This window comes from Neophocaena asiaeorientalis, unplaced genomic scaffold (assembly GCF_003031525.2).
Source record: "Neophocaena asiaeorientalis asiaeorientalis breed wild unplaced genomic scaffold, Neophocaena_asiaeorientalis_V1.1 scaffold155, whole genome shotgun sequence".
In the NCBI taxonomy this organism is placed as follows: Eukaryota; Metazoa; Chordata; class Mammalia; order Artiodactyla; family Phocoenidae; genus Neophocaena; species Neophocaena asiaeorientalis.
The window spans coordinates 5,615,664-5,633,329 of NW_020173040.1; the positions used below are offsets into that span (position 1 = coordinate 5,615,664).

The 17,666-nt window shown below is 54.7% G+C and overlaps 1 protein-coding gene across 6 annotated transcripts in view; it reads left to right on the forward strand.

Annotated features, from left to right (window-relative positions):
• Positions 1–17,259, forward strand: part of ARNT2 (aryl hydrocarbon receptor nuclear translocator 2) — a 215,893-nt gene extending 198,634 nt beyond the window's left edge. For 4 of the 6 annotated variants that reach the window (XM_024742784.1, XM_024742783.1, XM_024742787.1 and 1 more), the window contains 5 exons: positions 1,276–1,414; positions 2,100–2,265; positions 12,928–13,064; positions 13,662–13,751; positions 14,658–17,259. In XM_024742784.1, the coding sequence (XP_024598552.1) occupies positions 1,276–1,414; positions 2,100–2,265; positions 12,928–13,064; positions 13,662–13,751; positions 14,658–14,756 (631 nt within the window). In that variant the 3' untranslated portion in view covers positions 14,757–17,259. The remainder of the gene's footprint in view (positions 1–1,275; positions 1,415–2,099; positions 2,266–12,927; positions 13,065–13,661; positions 13,752–14,657) is intronic. The other 2 variants (XM_024742785.1, XM_024742786.1) reach the window with 2 other exon arrangements.
• Positions 17,260–17,666: the final 407 nt, after the last annotated feature.

The following is a 17,666-nucleotide window of genomic DNA, read 5'->3' on the forward strand; positions in this document are numbered from 1 at the left end:
ACATCCCTAAGTACGTCCCCAGCCCAAGTCCTGCTGTGGTCCCGTGGGCCCTGTGCGCACGTTAGCCAGGGCACCTTTCCCTGGACCCACAGGGCTTCTGCCAGCTCTCCAATCAGTGCTGGGAGGGCACCGAGGGCCACCCTGCCCCAGGGAACAGTGATCAGAAAAGGCCCTCCGAGCTCACACATTCATCAGGAGGGAGAATGGGAAAGGAGTCCTGTGTTAAGTGAGGAAGTGCTTTCAGGAGGATGGGAATGAAGTTCCCCTTGCTCGTGGTTAGTGCAGGAATGTCTTGTCATCTTTGAGTTCTCCTTATTTTAAGAGGGACCGGATAGCATGGAAAACATATTGTAATACAATTAGTGAAACGGTACCCGGTCTTCTTTACTGGTCTATAACCTTCCATTCTTTACAACCTGGCTGAAAACCCACCTCCACCCAGGCCTTCCGTGATTAGCCCCCTTCTTCCCACGTGATTCGCTCATGGGCACCCAGCACTCTGCCTGTGCGGAGCTGGCCCTGGGGAGGCAGGAGGAAGAGCCTGAAACGAAACGCAAGTCTTCCCTGGTCTCCTTTATCTGTAATGAGCTTGTTGTATAACCGGCGGAACTGGGAAAATCTCACAGAAGCCGTGCCTAGCAGTGCAGCCAGCGCAGGCCTAGGGGCAGAGACAGCGGTCAGGGACTGAGCCTGCGGGAGGACAGGCAGGGAGCACGGGTGACACACACAGCGGGTGTCTACTAAGGACTCATTGGATTCAACTGAAGATTCACTGAAGGGTCAAAAGAGGTAAACAGCAGTTTGCACTGGGATGGGGGCGGGCAGGTCCAGGCCCCACCCAGCAGGCTTCCACTGACAGGCTCTTTTCTCTGAAAGCCTGTGGTCTATTTCCTGAATCCTTAAGCTTTATAGGTGCCCCAAAGGAACAAATTAACCAGAGCACAGAGAGCAAGTTAACACCAAGACTGATTTTTATTCCAAGAAGCTGCTCTCTTCCTGGGAATCATCTGTTGAAAGCAAGAGACACAGAGGTGTGGGATTGGGGCTTCGTAGAGGAGTGAGGGGGAGACCCTGTGGGGAAAAAGAGGCAGCAGTGGTGGGTTGAGGGAGCCCTGGGGGAGAGAAGGAAGACCGGGGGCTCCCCCTGAGGGCCTTCGATCCAGTGATGCACAGCTCCGGTGGGAGAGAGCGGTGCGCTCCGGGAGAGGTGGCCCGGGACAGGGCGCGTGGAGCTGGGGCGTCTCCCCGGGACGAATGCGTTTTCTTCCCTTGCAGTTCTTCGGTGGTGCACGTGCCTGGCGTGAACGACATCCAGTCCTCTTCCTCGACGAGCCAGAACATGTCCCAAATCTCCCGGCAGCTAAACCAGAGTCAGGTGGCGTGGGCGGGTAGTCGGCCGCCCTTTCCCGGACAGGTATGGGTATCAGTGAGGGCACTGCCCCCAGGTGCCCAGAGGGTGCAGAGCACCTGGGCTGTGCTTACTTTGCATCCCAGCTCTGAGAAGGGGCGGCACACTGAGCTTGCAGCTGCCCACCCCGAACGCAGCCGGGCTCCCAGGAGCACTGGCCACCCTAAGGGTACTTTGAGAACTGGGTCCCCAGCAATGGTACCGAATCCGGTTTCAGCAGCCTTTTCTCCCGGCAGTCTCAGGGAAGTCCTGGGGAACCTGGGGGAGGGGCGGGCGCCCAGAGGCCCTCGATCAGGAGCGAGCCTGATCGCTTGGGACCTGCATTTCCCTGGCCCAGGAGTGCGTGAGAACATCAGCGCTGGGACACACGCGGCTCAGTGTGGTCGCTGTGAGGACGGCTGTCCTCTGGGCTGAGGGAGTCCTTGCCAAGGTCCCATGAGCAGAAGGCAGAGGACCTAGATCCTTGTAGCCCTGGGCATGAATATCAACCAGACCTGCGCCAAAGATGCAGGGCCCCAGTGCTGTGGTTCTTGGGCCGGCACACAGTGGCCTGATCCCCCAGGAGGGCCTTTGGAGCCGCTATCGGCCCAGGGCGGGACTGCCGCTGCGGGTGGCAGTGACCAGCCCAGGCTGTGGACCGGGTACACCTGCTGCTGATGCTCTCCATCTCTGTGCTTCATCCCGATTGCAGCCAATCCCCTCCCAGTCCAGCAAGACTCAGTCTTCTCCCTTTGGGATTGGAACGAGCCACACCTACCCGGCCGACCCCTCCTCCTACAGTCCTCTCTCCAGTCCAGCCACCTCCTCGCCCAGCGGGAACGCCTACTCCAGTCTTGCCAACAGGACTCCAGGGTTCGGTAGGTGGGGAAGGAGGGAAAGAATGCCTGGGAGCGTCAGCAAAGATGCTTTCTGAACATTCTGAGTTTGGGGGTCTGAGCCCCAAGCTCCCAGAATCCTGGTACCAGGTCTGGAGATTTCCAAGCGCCTCTTCTCTCTGGCTATCTGGAGGCCAATCGTGTCCCTAAGAGACTGGCTGCCTAGACCTCGGCTTTGTGGATTGACTTTATCATTTTCGAGGCTCTGGGACTCTACTCCCTTGCGCTGATGTCATCTGAATGCTATTTTAACCCTTTATGGCCCTTGGCAAGGACTTTTAGGTCGCCCAAGTCAAAAACCCTATAGTCTTATTTCAAAAAACTAGAGAAGTATAGGTTATAGGGATGACCAATTGTGTAAATAAATTGTGTAAGTAATAAACACCGTAAAGTTCACTTTTTAATATTAAAAGAGGGATCCTATCCCACGTAAGAACATCTCGCCTAGCTTTGTTTGTACAACCTCAGGCCATAAAGGGTTAAGTAACCACTTCCTGTGGTGCCCTTCCCAGGAGCCCTTACCACTGCTCACCCTGCAGGTATTTCATGGACCCCCCTCAGCGTGTCTGCCAGGGTCAGGGTTCCATGTCACATGGCAGGGGCTCAGAAGGGACCGTGGGGCTGGCAAGAAGCCCGAGCTGGTGCCCGTCTTCCCGCAGTGCTGTCCCCAGAGAGAGACGGCCAACAGCGTGCTCGGGGAGGGAGCACAAAGCAGCGCCCAAACATCTGAATTTCCATCTGAGTTGCAGGCTTCCCCTTAAGCCGTGTCAGCCTTAGGAAAGAGCAGTGCCTTGTTCCTAGCCCATACCTGGAGTTGGCAGCTGCTCGCATGCCCTCTCCATCCCCACCACTAATAGCAGCACTTCTGGCCCTGTCAGCCCGAGGTCTCGAGGTCTGGGGCCCAGCATTTCCCGACTCCTTATCTGTGGCTCCCCCTTGGACTCAGCTGTCCCCTCAGCGTGAATCCCATTTCCTTGTAGCGGGTTCTCACATTCAGCCTTTAAATATTCTTGCCAGATTAGTTGGTGAGTTTAGAAGCACAGAGCCCTATTTCAGGAAGGAGAAGCCCTGAGGCAATTGCTTTCAAGTCAGCCAGCCCCTTGACAACGTAGATCCACCCTGAGGTTGGAAGCCTCTGTTTCCCAGGAGCAGTCCCGCCTCCCTGCAGTCTCTACATCCGGCTCCCTCACCGGGATATGGAGAGACTTCCCACCCTCCCCCAGCCCCAGTCTCGTCCTGAAGGCGGCCGTGGCACACTTGGCATGCAGGCACCTAGTCCTTCCTGGAAGCACAGGGCCCACCTGGCACTGACCTACTCACCAAGGCCCTCCTGAGTGCCAGGGCCTCCTGAGTGCCAGGGCCTCCTGAGTGCCAGGCCCTGGGCTGAGCCCTGGAAACGGAGGGAAGGAGACTCGGTTCCGACCAGCAGTGCAGACACGGAGGCAGGGGAGACTGATGGGAACAGAGAGATGGCAGGCCAGTGCTGGAGGTGCAGCGGCCAAGGTCTACTGAAGGCAGGAGGGTGAGGAGAGGCTCAGAGGAGACCTGGCACTCACCCCGTAAGGCCTAGAAGCACCTCAGTGTGGCTCTAGCAAGAAAGGAGGGGAAGCCACCCGCTGCCCCGACGACTAGGGCCTTTAGCTCTGTGAATCTGTCTGGTCTCCACTTAGCAAATGCTAGGCCCTGAAGTGCAAACGGAGATGGAACACAGAAAGGACAAAGCGTGGGGCTGAGGCCACCGTACAACCTGAAGACCAAGAACAGGATCACACAAACAGGGTCCAGGCTCAGCAACCATTTTCACAGCTGCCGTCCAGCTGTCTCACACTCGGATGACAACAATAATAGTTATGACAGTAGCTAACACTTACCAGATGCTTACTACGTGCCCAGCACTTTACACATTTGAGTTCACTTAGAGCTCATGGTAGCCCTATGAGGGAGAAATTACGATGCTTCCCCAAGGCCTCACGGCTGCTCAGTGGTAGCATCACGCCTGTGGAGCCAGGTAGTGCCATCTGAGTCTGTGCTCCCATCACTACCCCATCCTGGCCGTTCTCTCTAATCCATCGTTCAGGGTATCTTAGAATTAACATAGGCATTGGATGTGTCCTGATTTATACTAATGAGAAAGGGGCTAGAACCCTTTCAATGAGTGCATGGAAGAGACTGTAAATAGAGAAAATAAGGACTGAGGAGTTTCTTGGGGCCTTACCATCAATACCTCGTTTGTTAACCTCACACGAGCAGTTCGAGTGGGAAAGGACACAGTTGGCGTGTGTTTGGAAGCCAACTCAGGTGGAGCGATGAGGTGGGGACAGGAAGCCGAGGAGGCGGGAGGCTCAGGCTGGAGGTGGGGAGGAGGACCTTCAGCGGGGTGGGCGCCAGAGTCATCTGTGATGCAAGGCTCCTGGAGGACACCTCCCAGTGCAGGCGGGGGAGGCCCAGGCAGAGGGGTCAGAGTTCACAGCAGGGTGGAGGACCATGGTGTGGAGGTGGCCTGGAGAGCGCACGGACCACGGGATCTGTGGAGTGTGGGTAAAACAAGCAGCTCCTGCCCCAGAGGGCTTCAAGGGCAGTGGGACCTGACCCCTGGTGTGCCCTCCAGCTGGGTCACACTTCTCCGGGCCCTTTGGCATCCAGAACCTCCTGTAGGTCCCTGGGTGGAATGGACCCTCTTCACTGCCAGGTCTTGTACAGACTGATCCTTGTGTCTGGAGTCCTGGTGGAGGAGAGGGGGCAAGCTTCCGTTATGGTCAGAGAAGAGAGGGGGTGTGATTAGGGAAAGGGCCTGAGGGGTGTGTTATTAACGATGGCTGCTCCAGAGCACGGAAGGGAGGGCTGCAGGGAAGAGCAGATGGCAGTGGGGGAGTGGGGAGGGAGCAGAGCAATCTCGGTAAAAGGTCAGTTTCATTAATTATTAAATAAATATGAAACCATTAAAACAGCTGGTGGTGCTTACATTTGCAACGGACATACCCTGGCCCCGTAGGTGCAGATCTGAGTGGCTTCCCCGGCCCTCCGCCAGGGCGTGGGTGAGACAGCTGTACCTCGGGGCCTGTTGGTTGGGCCTGAGGGTTACAAGCAAGGCAGCCTGGAGAAGACCACACCCCATGAAGCCTTACCTTGTTGAAGGTGTATCCCCCACAGGACACACAAGCTACTGGGGGTAAACGAACTTGCCAGAGGCTGTGGGGCTGCAGCAGGTCTGCAGAAGCAGCCTGGCAGTGTTGTGCTCCTGCACTGGCTAGAGGGCGCAGGTGGACCAGAGCCAGTGGACCACCCCCCCCCCCCCCGCCCCGCCCACCAGGTGGCTGAGGTTTCATGGAGAGCGCCGGCAGGGTGGAGCTGGCCTGCAGCCCTCTGGGTGATTGAGGATGCTTGCTGAAGAGTGGGTGCCCCTGGGCCTCCTGCACGCCGCTGGCAGACACACGCCGGGCAGAAAAGCCACCCGAACCAGAAGACAAGCCACTTCCTCTGCTGTGCCCGGCCTGTCTCTCCAGCTCCCTCTATTGACAAAGCCTAACATTGCACCAGCTAGCAAAGGAGAAATGGTTACAGGGTCCAGTTCCCATTTCACAAAGCAGGGAGGGCAAAGGAGGGTGGATTTAGAGTTTGGAGGCACTGAAATGATAACTGCCAAAGATTTATATGATGCGAATCCCGGAACTGGTTAGTCCTCTGTTTCAACTACCCGCAGGCGTCTGCTTGTTGATATTACCATGTTTCTAGGAGAAATGCAGGGAGCCAGGCAGACAAGTTGCACGATGAACGTGGTTCCGAGTTGCTGCGGCAGGCCAGGCTTTCATTCCCTGACTTGGCTCGAGGGCTGCATATATGCCTTTTCAGGGCTGGGACTTACTTACATTGTTGTCTTACCACCGTGCTTCCTGAGGTAGTAAGTTGGCGGACACGAGCGTGTCCATTGCTTCTCATTTGTCCCCCATGTGCCTTTCAGTTTAGGAAGAGGTAGCTAAAGTATCTCATTCCCTCATAGCACAAGTCACAGCTGGCCTAGCAGATTTACCTTGGAGAGGAAGATTGAAAGGATATGTCATTCCAGCCATGTCTGAAGATTCTTTCAGGGAGAAATAGGATGAATAATTAGAGATAGGGAAGCAGGATAGGATATGCACTATGAGAGGGGATTGCAATAACCCGAAATGTTTGCAGACACCGTGCTCCTCTTACTCCCCACCTCCTGCCCCCAAAACTCAGCCCTGGGAATTCTTCAATTTCTATAATTTGAGGGAATTATAGACCATCCCACCCTTACTAGTTAGTGATAAAAAGACAAGATCTTAACCAGATAAAGCAGAAACTAACACACCATTGTAAAGCAATTATGCTCCAATAAAGATGTAAAAAAAAAGATCTTAACCAGAAATCGTGCGAAGCATGTGATCCTTGTGAGGTGCACCTCTTGGCTGAGACCCACAGGGAGGCCTTTACCTGGAAGGCGCTCGTAAGAGGATAAGCTGCCCCTTTGGTGCTCTTTGCTGTCTTTATCCGGCAGGGCTTCTCAGCTGCAGTGCTGTGGACACTTGGCCCCAGATGGTTCTTTGTTTGTTCACAGAGGGTGTTTAGCAGCAGCCCTGGCCTCTGTTTACTGGTGCTCCTCCGTTCGTGACAATGAGAAATGTCTCTAGACATTGACAGCTGTCCCTCCAGGGTGAGGGGGCAAAATCACCCCTGCTTGAGAGCCGCTGAGCTAAACCCAACCGCTTAGGACCTCTGAGCTGGGCTTCAAGTGAACCTGGACTCTTAGGGCAACTTCCAAATCAGATGAATCTCACCCAAAATGTTAGTTAGCAAAAGTGAAATTATAACATTGAGTGCCAATGAATTTTTCTTTTAAGGAAGTTGTCATCCCCTTCCCTCTACAACCTAGAAATCTACAAGCTCCCGAAGATTCTGACTTTTGGTGTAAAAGCCCACCCAGTTGGCCCAGATTGTAGCAGCCTAAAAATATATTCTGCTTGGACCCCTGGGCTGGCAGGTGGCCCAGGCATCCAGCCAGGACTGTAGCAGCCTAGGCCTTGCGCAGGAAGCCCACAGAACACAAGAAACAGAGCGTGGCTAGAACCTAGCTCATGGTTTGCAGCCATATACATGGCTTTGGGAGCAATAAGGGAACACAGGGATTTTGGGTAACACTGGGGCTTTTTCCAGAAAGGAACTTGTGGGTACATCTTGAGGGCGGGCCATGAACATGCCCTGTTCACCATCCGTCTGCAGGCAGGTCAGTCAGGGCCAGGGTTTAGGCTAAGACCCCACATGGCTCTGTCTTCCGGGAGAGGTCGTGTCGTAGTTATGACTCGTTATTTAATCAGAGAGGTCACTAATGCAGCTCAGGAAAACTTTCAGTAGCAGAGGCTGAATGGAGGGCTTTCCCCTTTAACTCTCCTACCACATGGCCGGGGAACTCATCCTGCAGATCGTCTTTGGATGTAACTTTCTCCAGGAAGATGCCGACTGAGTCAGGTCTCGCTCCTTTGTCCCTCCACACTGCCCTTGCTTCCCTTATAAGCACTCTTAACAATTCCAGTTGCCTACGTACTCATCTTTCTTTCTCAGTGGATTGGGCCATTGCAATCCATTGTATCCCCAGCACACTGCTCAGTGTCAGGTACATAGTCAGGGTTCAGTATGAAAGCTGTATGTATCAAATGAACGCACGTGGGCTTCAGCGTCAGAAAGATGAGGTTCAAACCCTGCCTCTGGCATTTATAAGCTAAATGAGTTGGGGACATTTCTTGACGTCTTTGAGCCCCGGTTTCCTCATCTGAAAAACGTGGAAGATGGACCCATCTCTTAGAGTCAGAGCGAAGAAGAAATGAGATGAAATAGTGTCTAGAAAGTACCCAGCACGTTGCCTAGCACATAGTCAGTACTCCAAAAATACTAAGTCCTTTCCCTCCCTCCTTAACTAATCTATGCTGTTTCTAAAGCAATCCAGTTCATTGATTTTTTTTTCTGTTGCACACGTTTAAGAAGAGCACTTCCCTCCCCAGAAGTTTAAGAATTTTTATTCTGAAATCTTGTCCCTGTAATTAATAGAATCACCCCCAGATACGAATGGAGAGCTAATCTTCCTCTAATCTTCATGCCCCCTCCACCCTACCCTGTGTCTGGCTGTCACCGAGGAAGACTGATGAGAGAATGTGTTTTTGTTTCATTATAAGTCAGCGATGTCCAGGAAGCCTCAAAGGGGAATAGAAGTAGAAGTGTACAGAATGTTCATGTTTCTGCTTCCTTCTCCCCTCTTTCCCTTCCTTTTTCCATTCCTTTATTCTTGCCTTCAGCAGATACTTATTGAAGCCTCCTTTATTCCAGGCAGTATACTCAGTAAGGCCTGAGACAGACGTAGATAAGAGCTCTGGCCTTAAGTTACTCACCATCTGGGGATGAGTCAGTGTAGCGTGATGGGCACCATCCCGAGAGACAATGCAAGTGCTGCAGACGAGCAAAGAAGACAGAATGACTGAGGGAATCAGTCGTGCAGGGTCACGTTCGGTCGGGACTTTGAGCGCGAGTAGATTCCTGCAGGCACAGAGCAGGGGAAGGATGCCCACGACAGAGAGACCACAGGTGCAGCAGCACAGTGATGGAGCGGTGTGCAGTGTGTGGGGCGGGGGTTAAGTCTACAACGGCATGTGACTAGGGTGAGAGGGGCTGGGGGCACAAAGAAGGGGGAGATGGGGTTTGAAAAACAGGAACCGTATGCCGAAGGCTCGAGTGTGCCCCCTCTGAGGAACGTGGACGGTGGGGGACTGTGTTTCTTTGTTTTGTTTTCTTTTGGCCGTGCCACGTGGCTTGTGGGATCTTAGTTTCCCGACCAGGGATTGAACCCAGGGCCACAGCAGTGAAAGCACCAGGTCCTGACCACTGGGCCGCCAGGGAACTCCCATGGGGTGGGGGTGGGGGGTGCGGCAAGGGGAGACTGTGTTAGTTTCTAAGCAGCGGATGCCGTTGTAGGAAGACCACCCCGGTAGCTGCGTGGGTCTGGGGGAGATTGGGTGCTGGCCCAGCTCGGAGCACGGGTGGCGGCTGTGAGAATGGATGGAGTGAAGGAGACTGGGCGGAGGGGTGTTAGGGGATTGGGGATGCAACAGAACCCAGTGAGTGACTGGACGTGAGGGGTGGGTGAGAGCAAAGAGTTGACAGGCGTGGTGTCCCCGTCTGGGCTGTCTGAGGAGGTGGGACGATTGTTTTAGGCGTGAGGGGTCCAAGGTGTCTGTCATACTGTTTAGACACATCTCCTAAGGTGGATAGATGGACCCGAAGCTTAGGAGAGAAGCTGCGCTGTAAACACCACCAGAGACGTGAGATGTGAGTCTGCCACTCCCAGGTCCTCCCTTCACGCCCCTCAGCACAGCCAAACATCAGTGCACAAGTCCTGGTACCTCCTTCCCCAGAATACCTCAGATCCATCCGCTTCTCTCCGCCTCACGTCTGGTGCTACTGTCACCTCCTGCGAGGATTACTCCCCCAGCCTCATGCCACCTGGGCTTCTTCCCCCTCACCTTGTCCCCTCGTCCACTGACAGGGTGACCTTCCCAAACGTGAAGGTCTGTGTGCGACGCACCTCAGCTTAAGAGCCTTCAGCAGTTCTCTGCTGCCCTCAAAATCCATCACCCTCATGGTGTGGGACCTGACCCCTGGTGTGCCCTCCAGCTGGGTCACACTTCTCCGGGCCCTTTGGCATCCGGAACCTCCTGTAGGTCCCTGGGTGGAACGGACCCTCTTCACTGCCACGTCTTGTACAGACTGATCCTTGTGTCTGGAATGCTTTTTAACCCCACCTCCAAGCCTTACGCCTGGTTAACTACTAACTATTCCCCTTCTGCTCTCAAGTGAAGTCTCTGAAAAGCATTTTCTACTTGCCATAACTAGGTTAGGTATCCCTCCTAAGAGGTTTTTTATTACAGCTCTGCTCGACCTTCTTATAGCAGCTTACAACTGGATGGACATAGCTGCTTACTCCTCTCCCCCGACCATGCTGTAAAGCTCCTAGGAACTGTCTTGGATATAGGAACTGTCTCGTTTCCCAGTGTAGGTACAATACTCACCTGGAGGCTGGGTCAGAGTGGGAGCTCGGGAAATACCTGCCCAATGAATCAATGAATCAGTTAGTTAGTTCATGGGGATAGAAGAGGTTGCCCCCATCCTGTCTGCTGATCAAAGGGAAGGCCTAACTCAGACCTCTGCATTCAGCCCATGTTCAGGGGCGGAGACATATGTAAGAGCCAGGGGGCACCTGGCAAGGAGTGGCGTAGGAGATGGTGTAGTCGGAGAGGTCAGCCAAACAATTCCAAGAAGGTGGTGGTCATAAGTGTCGATACCCAAGAGAGCTTAACAGTGAGAATTGAATTTGAATTTCTGTTGGGTTGGGCTCGGCTGTACAGAGTTCGCTGCAGAGTGATTGCAGAGCGTGGAGGAGGGAGGGAAAGGTGAGAAGACGCTGTGTGAATGGCCAGCAAAGGGAAGGAGAGGTAGGCATGGGGCTTGAGGAGCCTGTACTCGTCTGCTAGGGCCGCCATCACAAAATACCACAGGCCGGGTGACTTAAACAGTAGAAACTTACTTTCTCGCCGTTCTGGAGGCTGGAAGTCTGAGATCAAGGTGTTAGCAGGGTGGGTTTCTTCTGAGGCCTCTCTCTTTGTCTTGTAGATGGCCACCTTTTCCCTGCGTCTTCACATGGTCTTCCCTCTGTGCCTGTGTCCGGATTTCTTCTTATAAGAACACCAGTCATATTGGATCAGGGTCCACCCATATGAGCTCATCTCACCTTAATTGTCTCTTTTTAAAAAATATTTATTTATTTATTTTCCTGCGTCAAGTCTTAGTTGCGGCATGTGGGATCTCAGTTCCGGCATGCAAGCTTCTCTCTAGCTGTGGCGCACAGGCTCAGTAGTTGCACTGTGGCACACGGGCTCTCCAGTTGTGGCATGTGGGCTTAGTTGCCCCGTGGCGTGTGGGATCTTAGTTCCCCAACTAGGGATCGAAGCCAGGTTCCCTGCATTGGAAGGTGGATTCTTAACCACCGGACCACCAGGAAAGTCCCCTTAACTGCCTCTTTAAAGGCCCCTTCTCTGGATACAGTCACAGTCTGAGATACTGACGGCTGGACCTTCCACATATGAATTTGGGAGACACACTTCAGGCCACGTAGGAAAGAAGAGTGGAGAGAATTAATTCATGATGGGCAGGACTCCAGCATGGATCACTGTGGCAGGAAGGTCCTGGAGGAAGCCGGAGGACGTGATTCTATGAAAGAGCTCCTCCTGGCCCAGGGAGTCTCACGAGAGAGTCTCAGGTAAAGGCATTTCAGCAAAGCCAGACGCATTTTTTTTAAACAACAGAATCCTACATACACGATAGATTTAAATCCCTCTTGTGCTGAAATAGGGAATTGTATCCTTCCCTGATTTTCTAAACCCCTTTACCAACTGTGATCGTGCAGAGCTTGAAAGGCACCAGTGGTGGAGCATCCAAGGGAGTGTATGTCTTATTAAAGCCGTTTATATCTCAGGCAGTAGGTGAGATGTATGTGTGTGAGAGGGAGGGATTGATTCTTCCCCCTGCACACCGTCTAGCCATCCCCCAGATTAACCCAGTGTTCACTCATCAGGTGGTGAGTAGGGGCGCCTGTGATCGGTAGGACTGTTGAAAGAGCAAGTGGAGCCACGATGGGGCCTGTCCCGCCACCCAGAGCTTGACAGTGAGCCCATTGCCTCCAAAACGTTATCGAATGGTTTAGCACAAGAAGAAGTTCCTGTGGGGTTTTTTTTTATACACCTTAGGATAAACTACCCCCTCGGGTTGAATCTTTAAATGTTTTAGACAAAATTCTGCTCGTTTTTCTTAGTTTCCGTTTTTCCATTGGGTATTTTTTGTAAAGTGTAGACAGAAGCAAGGTTGCTCTCACTTACAAATTGTAATTTGCTGATTCCCACAAAGAGACCTGTCTTCTTGTCTAAGCTGCACCCAAATGCCTTTCCTCCCAAACTAGCGGTGCTGAGAAACCCTCAGCTAAAGAGATGGGCAGAAAGGGCCATGGCTCTTGACCCCCGTGGAAGGACCTTGTGGAACTCCACATGTGGCTTCAGCCAAGTTGCCCAAAAGGCAGCGAGGCTGCCGGAGGTCAGGGCTTGCTGAGTGAGGCTCTTCCTCTGTCAGGGCCAGGTTCCTTTAAAGAGCAGCCTGTGAGCTGAGGGGCATCTAGAGTGGCAGGGACCGCCTCTCCCTTCTCGCGCATGTCAAGGAGAAGGCTGCTGTCGGCCCCAGAGGCCCCACGGAAGCAGGCCTCCAACAGTGATCACAAAGGGCCGAGGGCTCTGAGGCTTCCGGCCTTGGTCACCTGGCAGGTGCACACAGGAGAGCCACCCTGTCCAGCCGGTCCCTGCGCCGTTCGCCAGAGAGCCCCCTTTCCTGTTTCACCCACCCAGCTCTCGGGTGCACAGCTAACTTCTTATCTATCAGCCAGCGTGAGAGAGAGGGGCACAGCGAACACAGTCAGCCAGCTCTGGATGGAACACGCCTTTCAGAAATGTGGGACCCTCTGGGCTGCAGTGGTTCTTAGGTCTCCCAGAGCCACGGGATGGCTTTTAAAGGAAGTGTCCTGTGCGTCGGATCTTTCAGCTGAAAGTGGACAAGGTAGCGGGCAGTTCCAAGGGCGGCCCTCGGAAGTCTGGTCGCAGTGGCAAAGCCAGCACCACGGACAGCAGAGCGGTGAGCAGCAGTCCCACCAGCAGCCGGGTCAGACTGAAGTGTTCCAGGTAAATCAGCGAGCACCGCCTTCTCGTAGGTACCGGCGCCTCTCTCTGCTTCCTGTCCCCCTCGGTCTCTGCCTCCCTGCCACAGCACGACTGCCGATAGAGACTGTGAGTGCTGGCCCCTCCCAGGGAAGGTAGTAGCCCTGACTTGAGGGGGTCCAGTAGGAGGCTCGGCTCTTCTCATGAGGCTGCCTGGGCGCCTTGCCACTCTGAGTTTTTTGAGCCGTTCCTGGTCCATCCCTCGCGCCTGGGGCAGCCCTGACCTAAGTGTGCAGCAGCAGTGGACACTGCCGGCAGCCCCGTGGTGCAGGACGCAGCCCCTTCGGGGTGTTCGGAGCTCCACTTCTCAGCCAGAAAAGTTCTCACTGGGGAAAGGCTCCTGTTGGGGGCATGAACCGGCTGATGCTCCATCCACCCCACCAGGTCTTCATGAGGGAGCCCCAGGTGCCTTCGGTCATGTCCCAGAGCCTGCCCCGCAGAGCGAGGATGGGGGAGGAAGCAGCTGGTGGTAGGGCTCTGAGACCCGCAGACTAAGATCCCCCTTCTCAAGGGAGAGCTTTCCCTTTTCCCCACCCTCATCCCAAGCACCTTTCCCACCAGGTCGAGCAGCATCTTCAGAGACAAAGGTCTAGAACCCAGATGTCACTCCAGGTCCGCAAAGGGGCAGGATCCTTTTACATATGCAGAGAGGTACCCTGTCCTATAATGATTAGCCCCTCCTTCCTCCATCTATAAGGCTCAGCCCCGGCCCATTCTTATGCCTCACAACTGCCATGTAAGGCAGAATTCCCTAACCTGGTTCTTCATGGTCACGATGCTAAAAAGAATTCTTGGTCAAATAAGTTTGTGAAACATGATTAAACAGACTTATTCGGTTTCTTGACTGCAGGACTTATCAGAGCCTTTATTATACTAACGAAGACTGAGGATTTTTAGGAGGTAGGCAAAGTATACCTTGTTTCCCAAACTCATTTGTCCACAGAATTCTTTCCTCCCAGAGCACCTCATGGGCCAAGAATTGGACACAACACACTTTGGGACATTTGCCATAAGGGATGGAAATATAGCTCCTCAGATTTTCTGGATGGGTAGTCTGAGGCCCAGAGAACTTGAAGGACTTGTTAAAGGTGAAGTCTAACCTTGCAGGGATTTGGCCTTGCCGTAGATACATACAGTGAAGACAGGCCACTCAGCTGTTCACACACGTAGCCCCCCTTTTGCCCCTCCCCATGTTGCAGTGCTGTTGCATTTTGATCGTCGGTTGTATGTACCTTGCTTGGCACCAAGCTGGGTTCTCCCCACCAGTGGGCCTCTTGTCCACCCTGTGTCCTGGCTCAGTTTTAAATAGAGAAAGGTCGTGTCCTGAAGTTGTGTTTGTGTGCTGGAATGACAGCTCCCAGGAGAGAACAGCTTCCCAGGATCTCAGACATTTGAGGACCGTCTCAGAGCATCCCTCAGGTGGCCGGTGGCGTGTTCCTGGGCCGCCCCCTTAGAGAGATGACCGTGAGGGTGGCTGGCAGGCTGGGCTCCTGGGACGTGCCGGTGCCCGGGAGGATGAGCCGACTCCCCTGCCCTTTCTTTTCTTCTCTCCTACAGGACATGCTGCCCATGCCAGGAGATCCAACCCAGGGGACCGGCAACTATAACATTGAAGACTTTGCTGACCTGGGCATGTTCCCGCCGTTTTCTGAGTAGCTGCGGACAGAGCGAGGCTTCCACCGGGCAGTGCCCCCCATGCTGTGACATTGACGCCCACGTGAACGGGGCCCCCCCCGCGCCCTGCTTGCCCTGCCGCGGGACCCCCCAGCAGAAGACATCTCACGCCCCGTGTTCCCCTCACTGCCGTGGTGTTGCTCAGCTTCTAACCCACAGCTGCAGCTGCTCGGCCACCGACCAGGAGCCCAGTAGACGTTGGGGGCTGGTTGTATTTATTGTATTTTACCTGTCTGTGCTTGGGAGGCGAGCCCATTGGGTTCTTAAAATCTGGTTGTGAATAATCTCATATTAGACAATTTTCATCTATAAAAAGTTCAGTTACAGCTCAGAGAGCCCAAGCGGCACCCTCAGGCCTGCCCAGGAAGCTGGAATCTGGTTTCTTCTGGCCTTTAACTCCTGTGTCCGGGTGGGGCTTAGGGGGTGTTGGGGAAAGAGGTGAACAGGATGCACAGGCTTTGTTCGCGGAGCTAGAGAGGAGGAGCCTGGGGACACCGAGGTGGGGGGGACGCTGGCTCCTCTGGGCCGTGTCTCAGCCACGTCTGTCTGTGCGTCCGTCGTGCCGTGAGATGTGTGTACTTGGTGCAGTGTGATGTGAATCCTTGTCCTGATGGATGTGTTGTGCCCCGTGTCTGTCGTGTGCGGCCACAGTGAGGGTCTAGAATCCAGGGTGTGTGGCGAGAGTGACATCCCGGATGTGCAGCCCCGTCCAAGCTGAGCAGGAGCCCCTGTGGCCGGAGGAAGCAGGGCTCAGGGCCTGGGCGCCGGGCGGACAGGCTGACCTGAGCAGACGGGCACTTGACAGTGTCACTAGGAGTCCTGGCCGGGAGCTGCTCAATTTGATGGGTCAGTTCTTTGGTCCAAGCAGATTCAGAGCCCATGAGAGTGCCCACCCTTTCCTCTCTGTGTCTGAAGAGCGGCCTCTCCTGGTTCTGCCAGGGTTTCTCATCCTTGCCCTGTCGGTGAGAGCCGGGCTTTGTCCCTGCCCGATGGCTGCAGGGGGCACCCCTTGAGCTCACAGAGACCCTGGCCCCCATGGGGGTGTAAGGGGAAGGGCAGGGCACCCAGGCCTCCCGGTCCTTCTGTGCCACAGGGTGCCTTCCTGGGACCAAGCTCTAGAGATGACTGAGGGGTGAACCCTGTGCGTGGAGATGGGAGCTCTGAGACGTTCCCCACCAGGCCGCCGGAGCATCCTCTCTTCAGCCGGCTGGGAACAGTGGCATCTCGGGGGGCGGAGGCAGGGGGTGGGGGGGGATTGCAGGGCTCCGGCTCCGGTTTTGGCTCCAGTTCTGATTCTGCCACATACTCGCCAGGGCCTTGAATTCCTCAGGTGGTCTCAAGACAGAGTAAGAGCTGACTTCTAGAAGCTTCTACCTGGCTGACCTCTGAGCCCCCGGTCCCTGGCTTGCTGTGTTTCCCTCAGATTTGAGGAGGTCAATTGAAGAATCCATCCCTCCATTTTTACTTACCTCTGCCCCTCGCGTGCCCTTGACGCTAAGGAAGGAAACTCTCATGTTCTTTTCCTTTCCTGTCCTGCATCAGCATCCCATCAGCTCACCGACTCCTAAAGGGGAGAAACGCTGCCGGTGCGTGGCTGCCTGGGGGCAGCTGGAGGAGCCCATCCACGGGGAAAGCCTCCCCTTCCAGCCGACCCCTGTCAGGCACCTGGCTGGGAAACAACCCTTGTATCCCTCCTTCCGTAATTCTGATGGACCAAGCAGAATGGAGTTGCTTCTAGGCTGCCTGAGTGGGGAGTGAGCCTGGCCTGCAGCAAGGAGCCAGGGGAGAGCGTTTGCTCTCATCCTCTGAAAGTTCTGCATTAAAAGCCCAGCCCTGGCTGGCATCCAGAGGGGGTGTGTGCCAGTCTTGCCTGGAGAGCTCCAGCTATAATAGTCCACCATTGTTCAGAATACCTTTGTCCGGTAGCTTTGTGTGATCCCAGTTCCTAGGCTCTAAATGAACACTGATGTTACAGTTTCTAGAGTGGCTCTTAATCCTTTTGTATGTAGTGGTGATAGGACCTGGGGTTTAGACGCACATGATATCCTTTCACCCTTAGGAGCCTTTTGGCTTCTGGGAAAATGGCACGTGGCTGAAACTCCACACACCCAGTCAGTACCAGACCCAGAAAGGGCTCCCGGGCGTGCCCTGCCCCTGGAGCCACCTCTGCCCACCCCTACCCCCAGCTCTGATCTTGCCTCAGGCGGTGGGCTTAATTATTTCCCAGAAAGGCACAAGAATAGCTTTTGGATCAAAGAATCGTTTCTCAATGAAATGAAAATGGACTTCTTGTGGCATTTAGTCTCTGGGTTTGGAAGTTTGGCAGGGGATGGGGGTATGTTTGTCTTTCCTTCTGGTTTCAGAGGGCACTTGGGGATTTTCTGAGGGGCACACACTGGTCAGCACGCTGACTAGGCCCAGCCCACCTGGGCTGTGCTGGGTGCTGAGGGGATGCAAAAGGACAGAGGAGGGGGCTTCCCTGGTGGCGCGGTGGTTGAGAGTCCGCCTGCCGAGGCAGGGGGACGCGGGTTCGTGCCCCGGTCCGGGAAGATCCCACTTGCCGCGGAGCGGCTGGGCCCGTGAGCCACGGCCGCTGAGCCTGCGCGTCCGGAGCCTGTGCTCCACGACGGGAGAGGCCACAACAGTGAGAGGCCCGCGTACCACAAAAAAAAAAAAGGACAGAGGAGGACAGCCTTGCCCCCAGGGACCTTTCATCTACTTCACCCACTTACACAGCATCTAGGGTGAGGACCACTCAGTTCTAGAAGGCAAGGATTCATGGGCGACTGAAAGCCAGTCATAAAGGGGGAGCATGGTGACTAAACAGACGCAACGTCCCCCTTCCAGCTTTGTCCCCAGAGCCCGCGAGGGGAGTCTGACTGCAGTCTGACC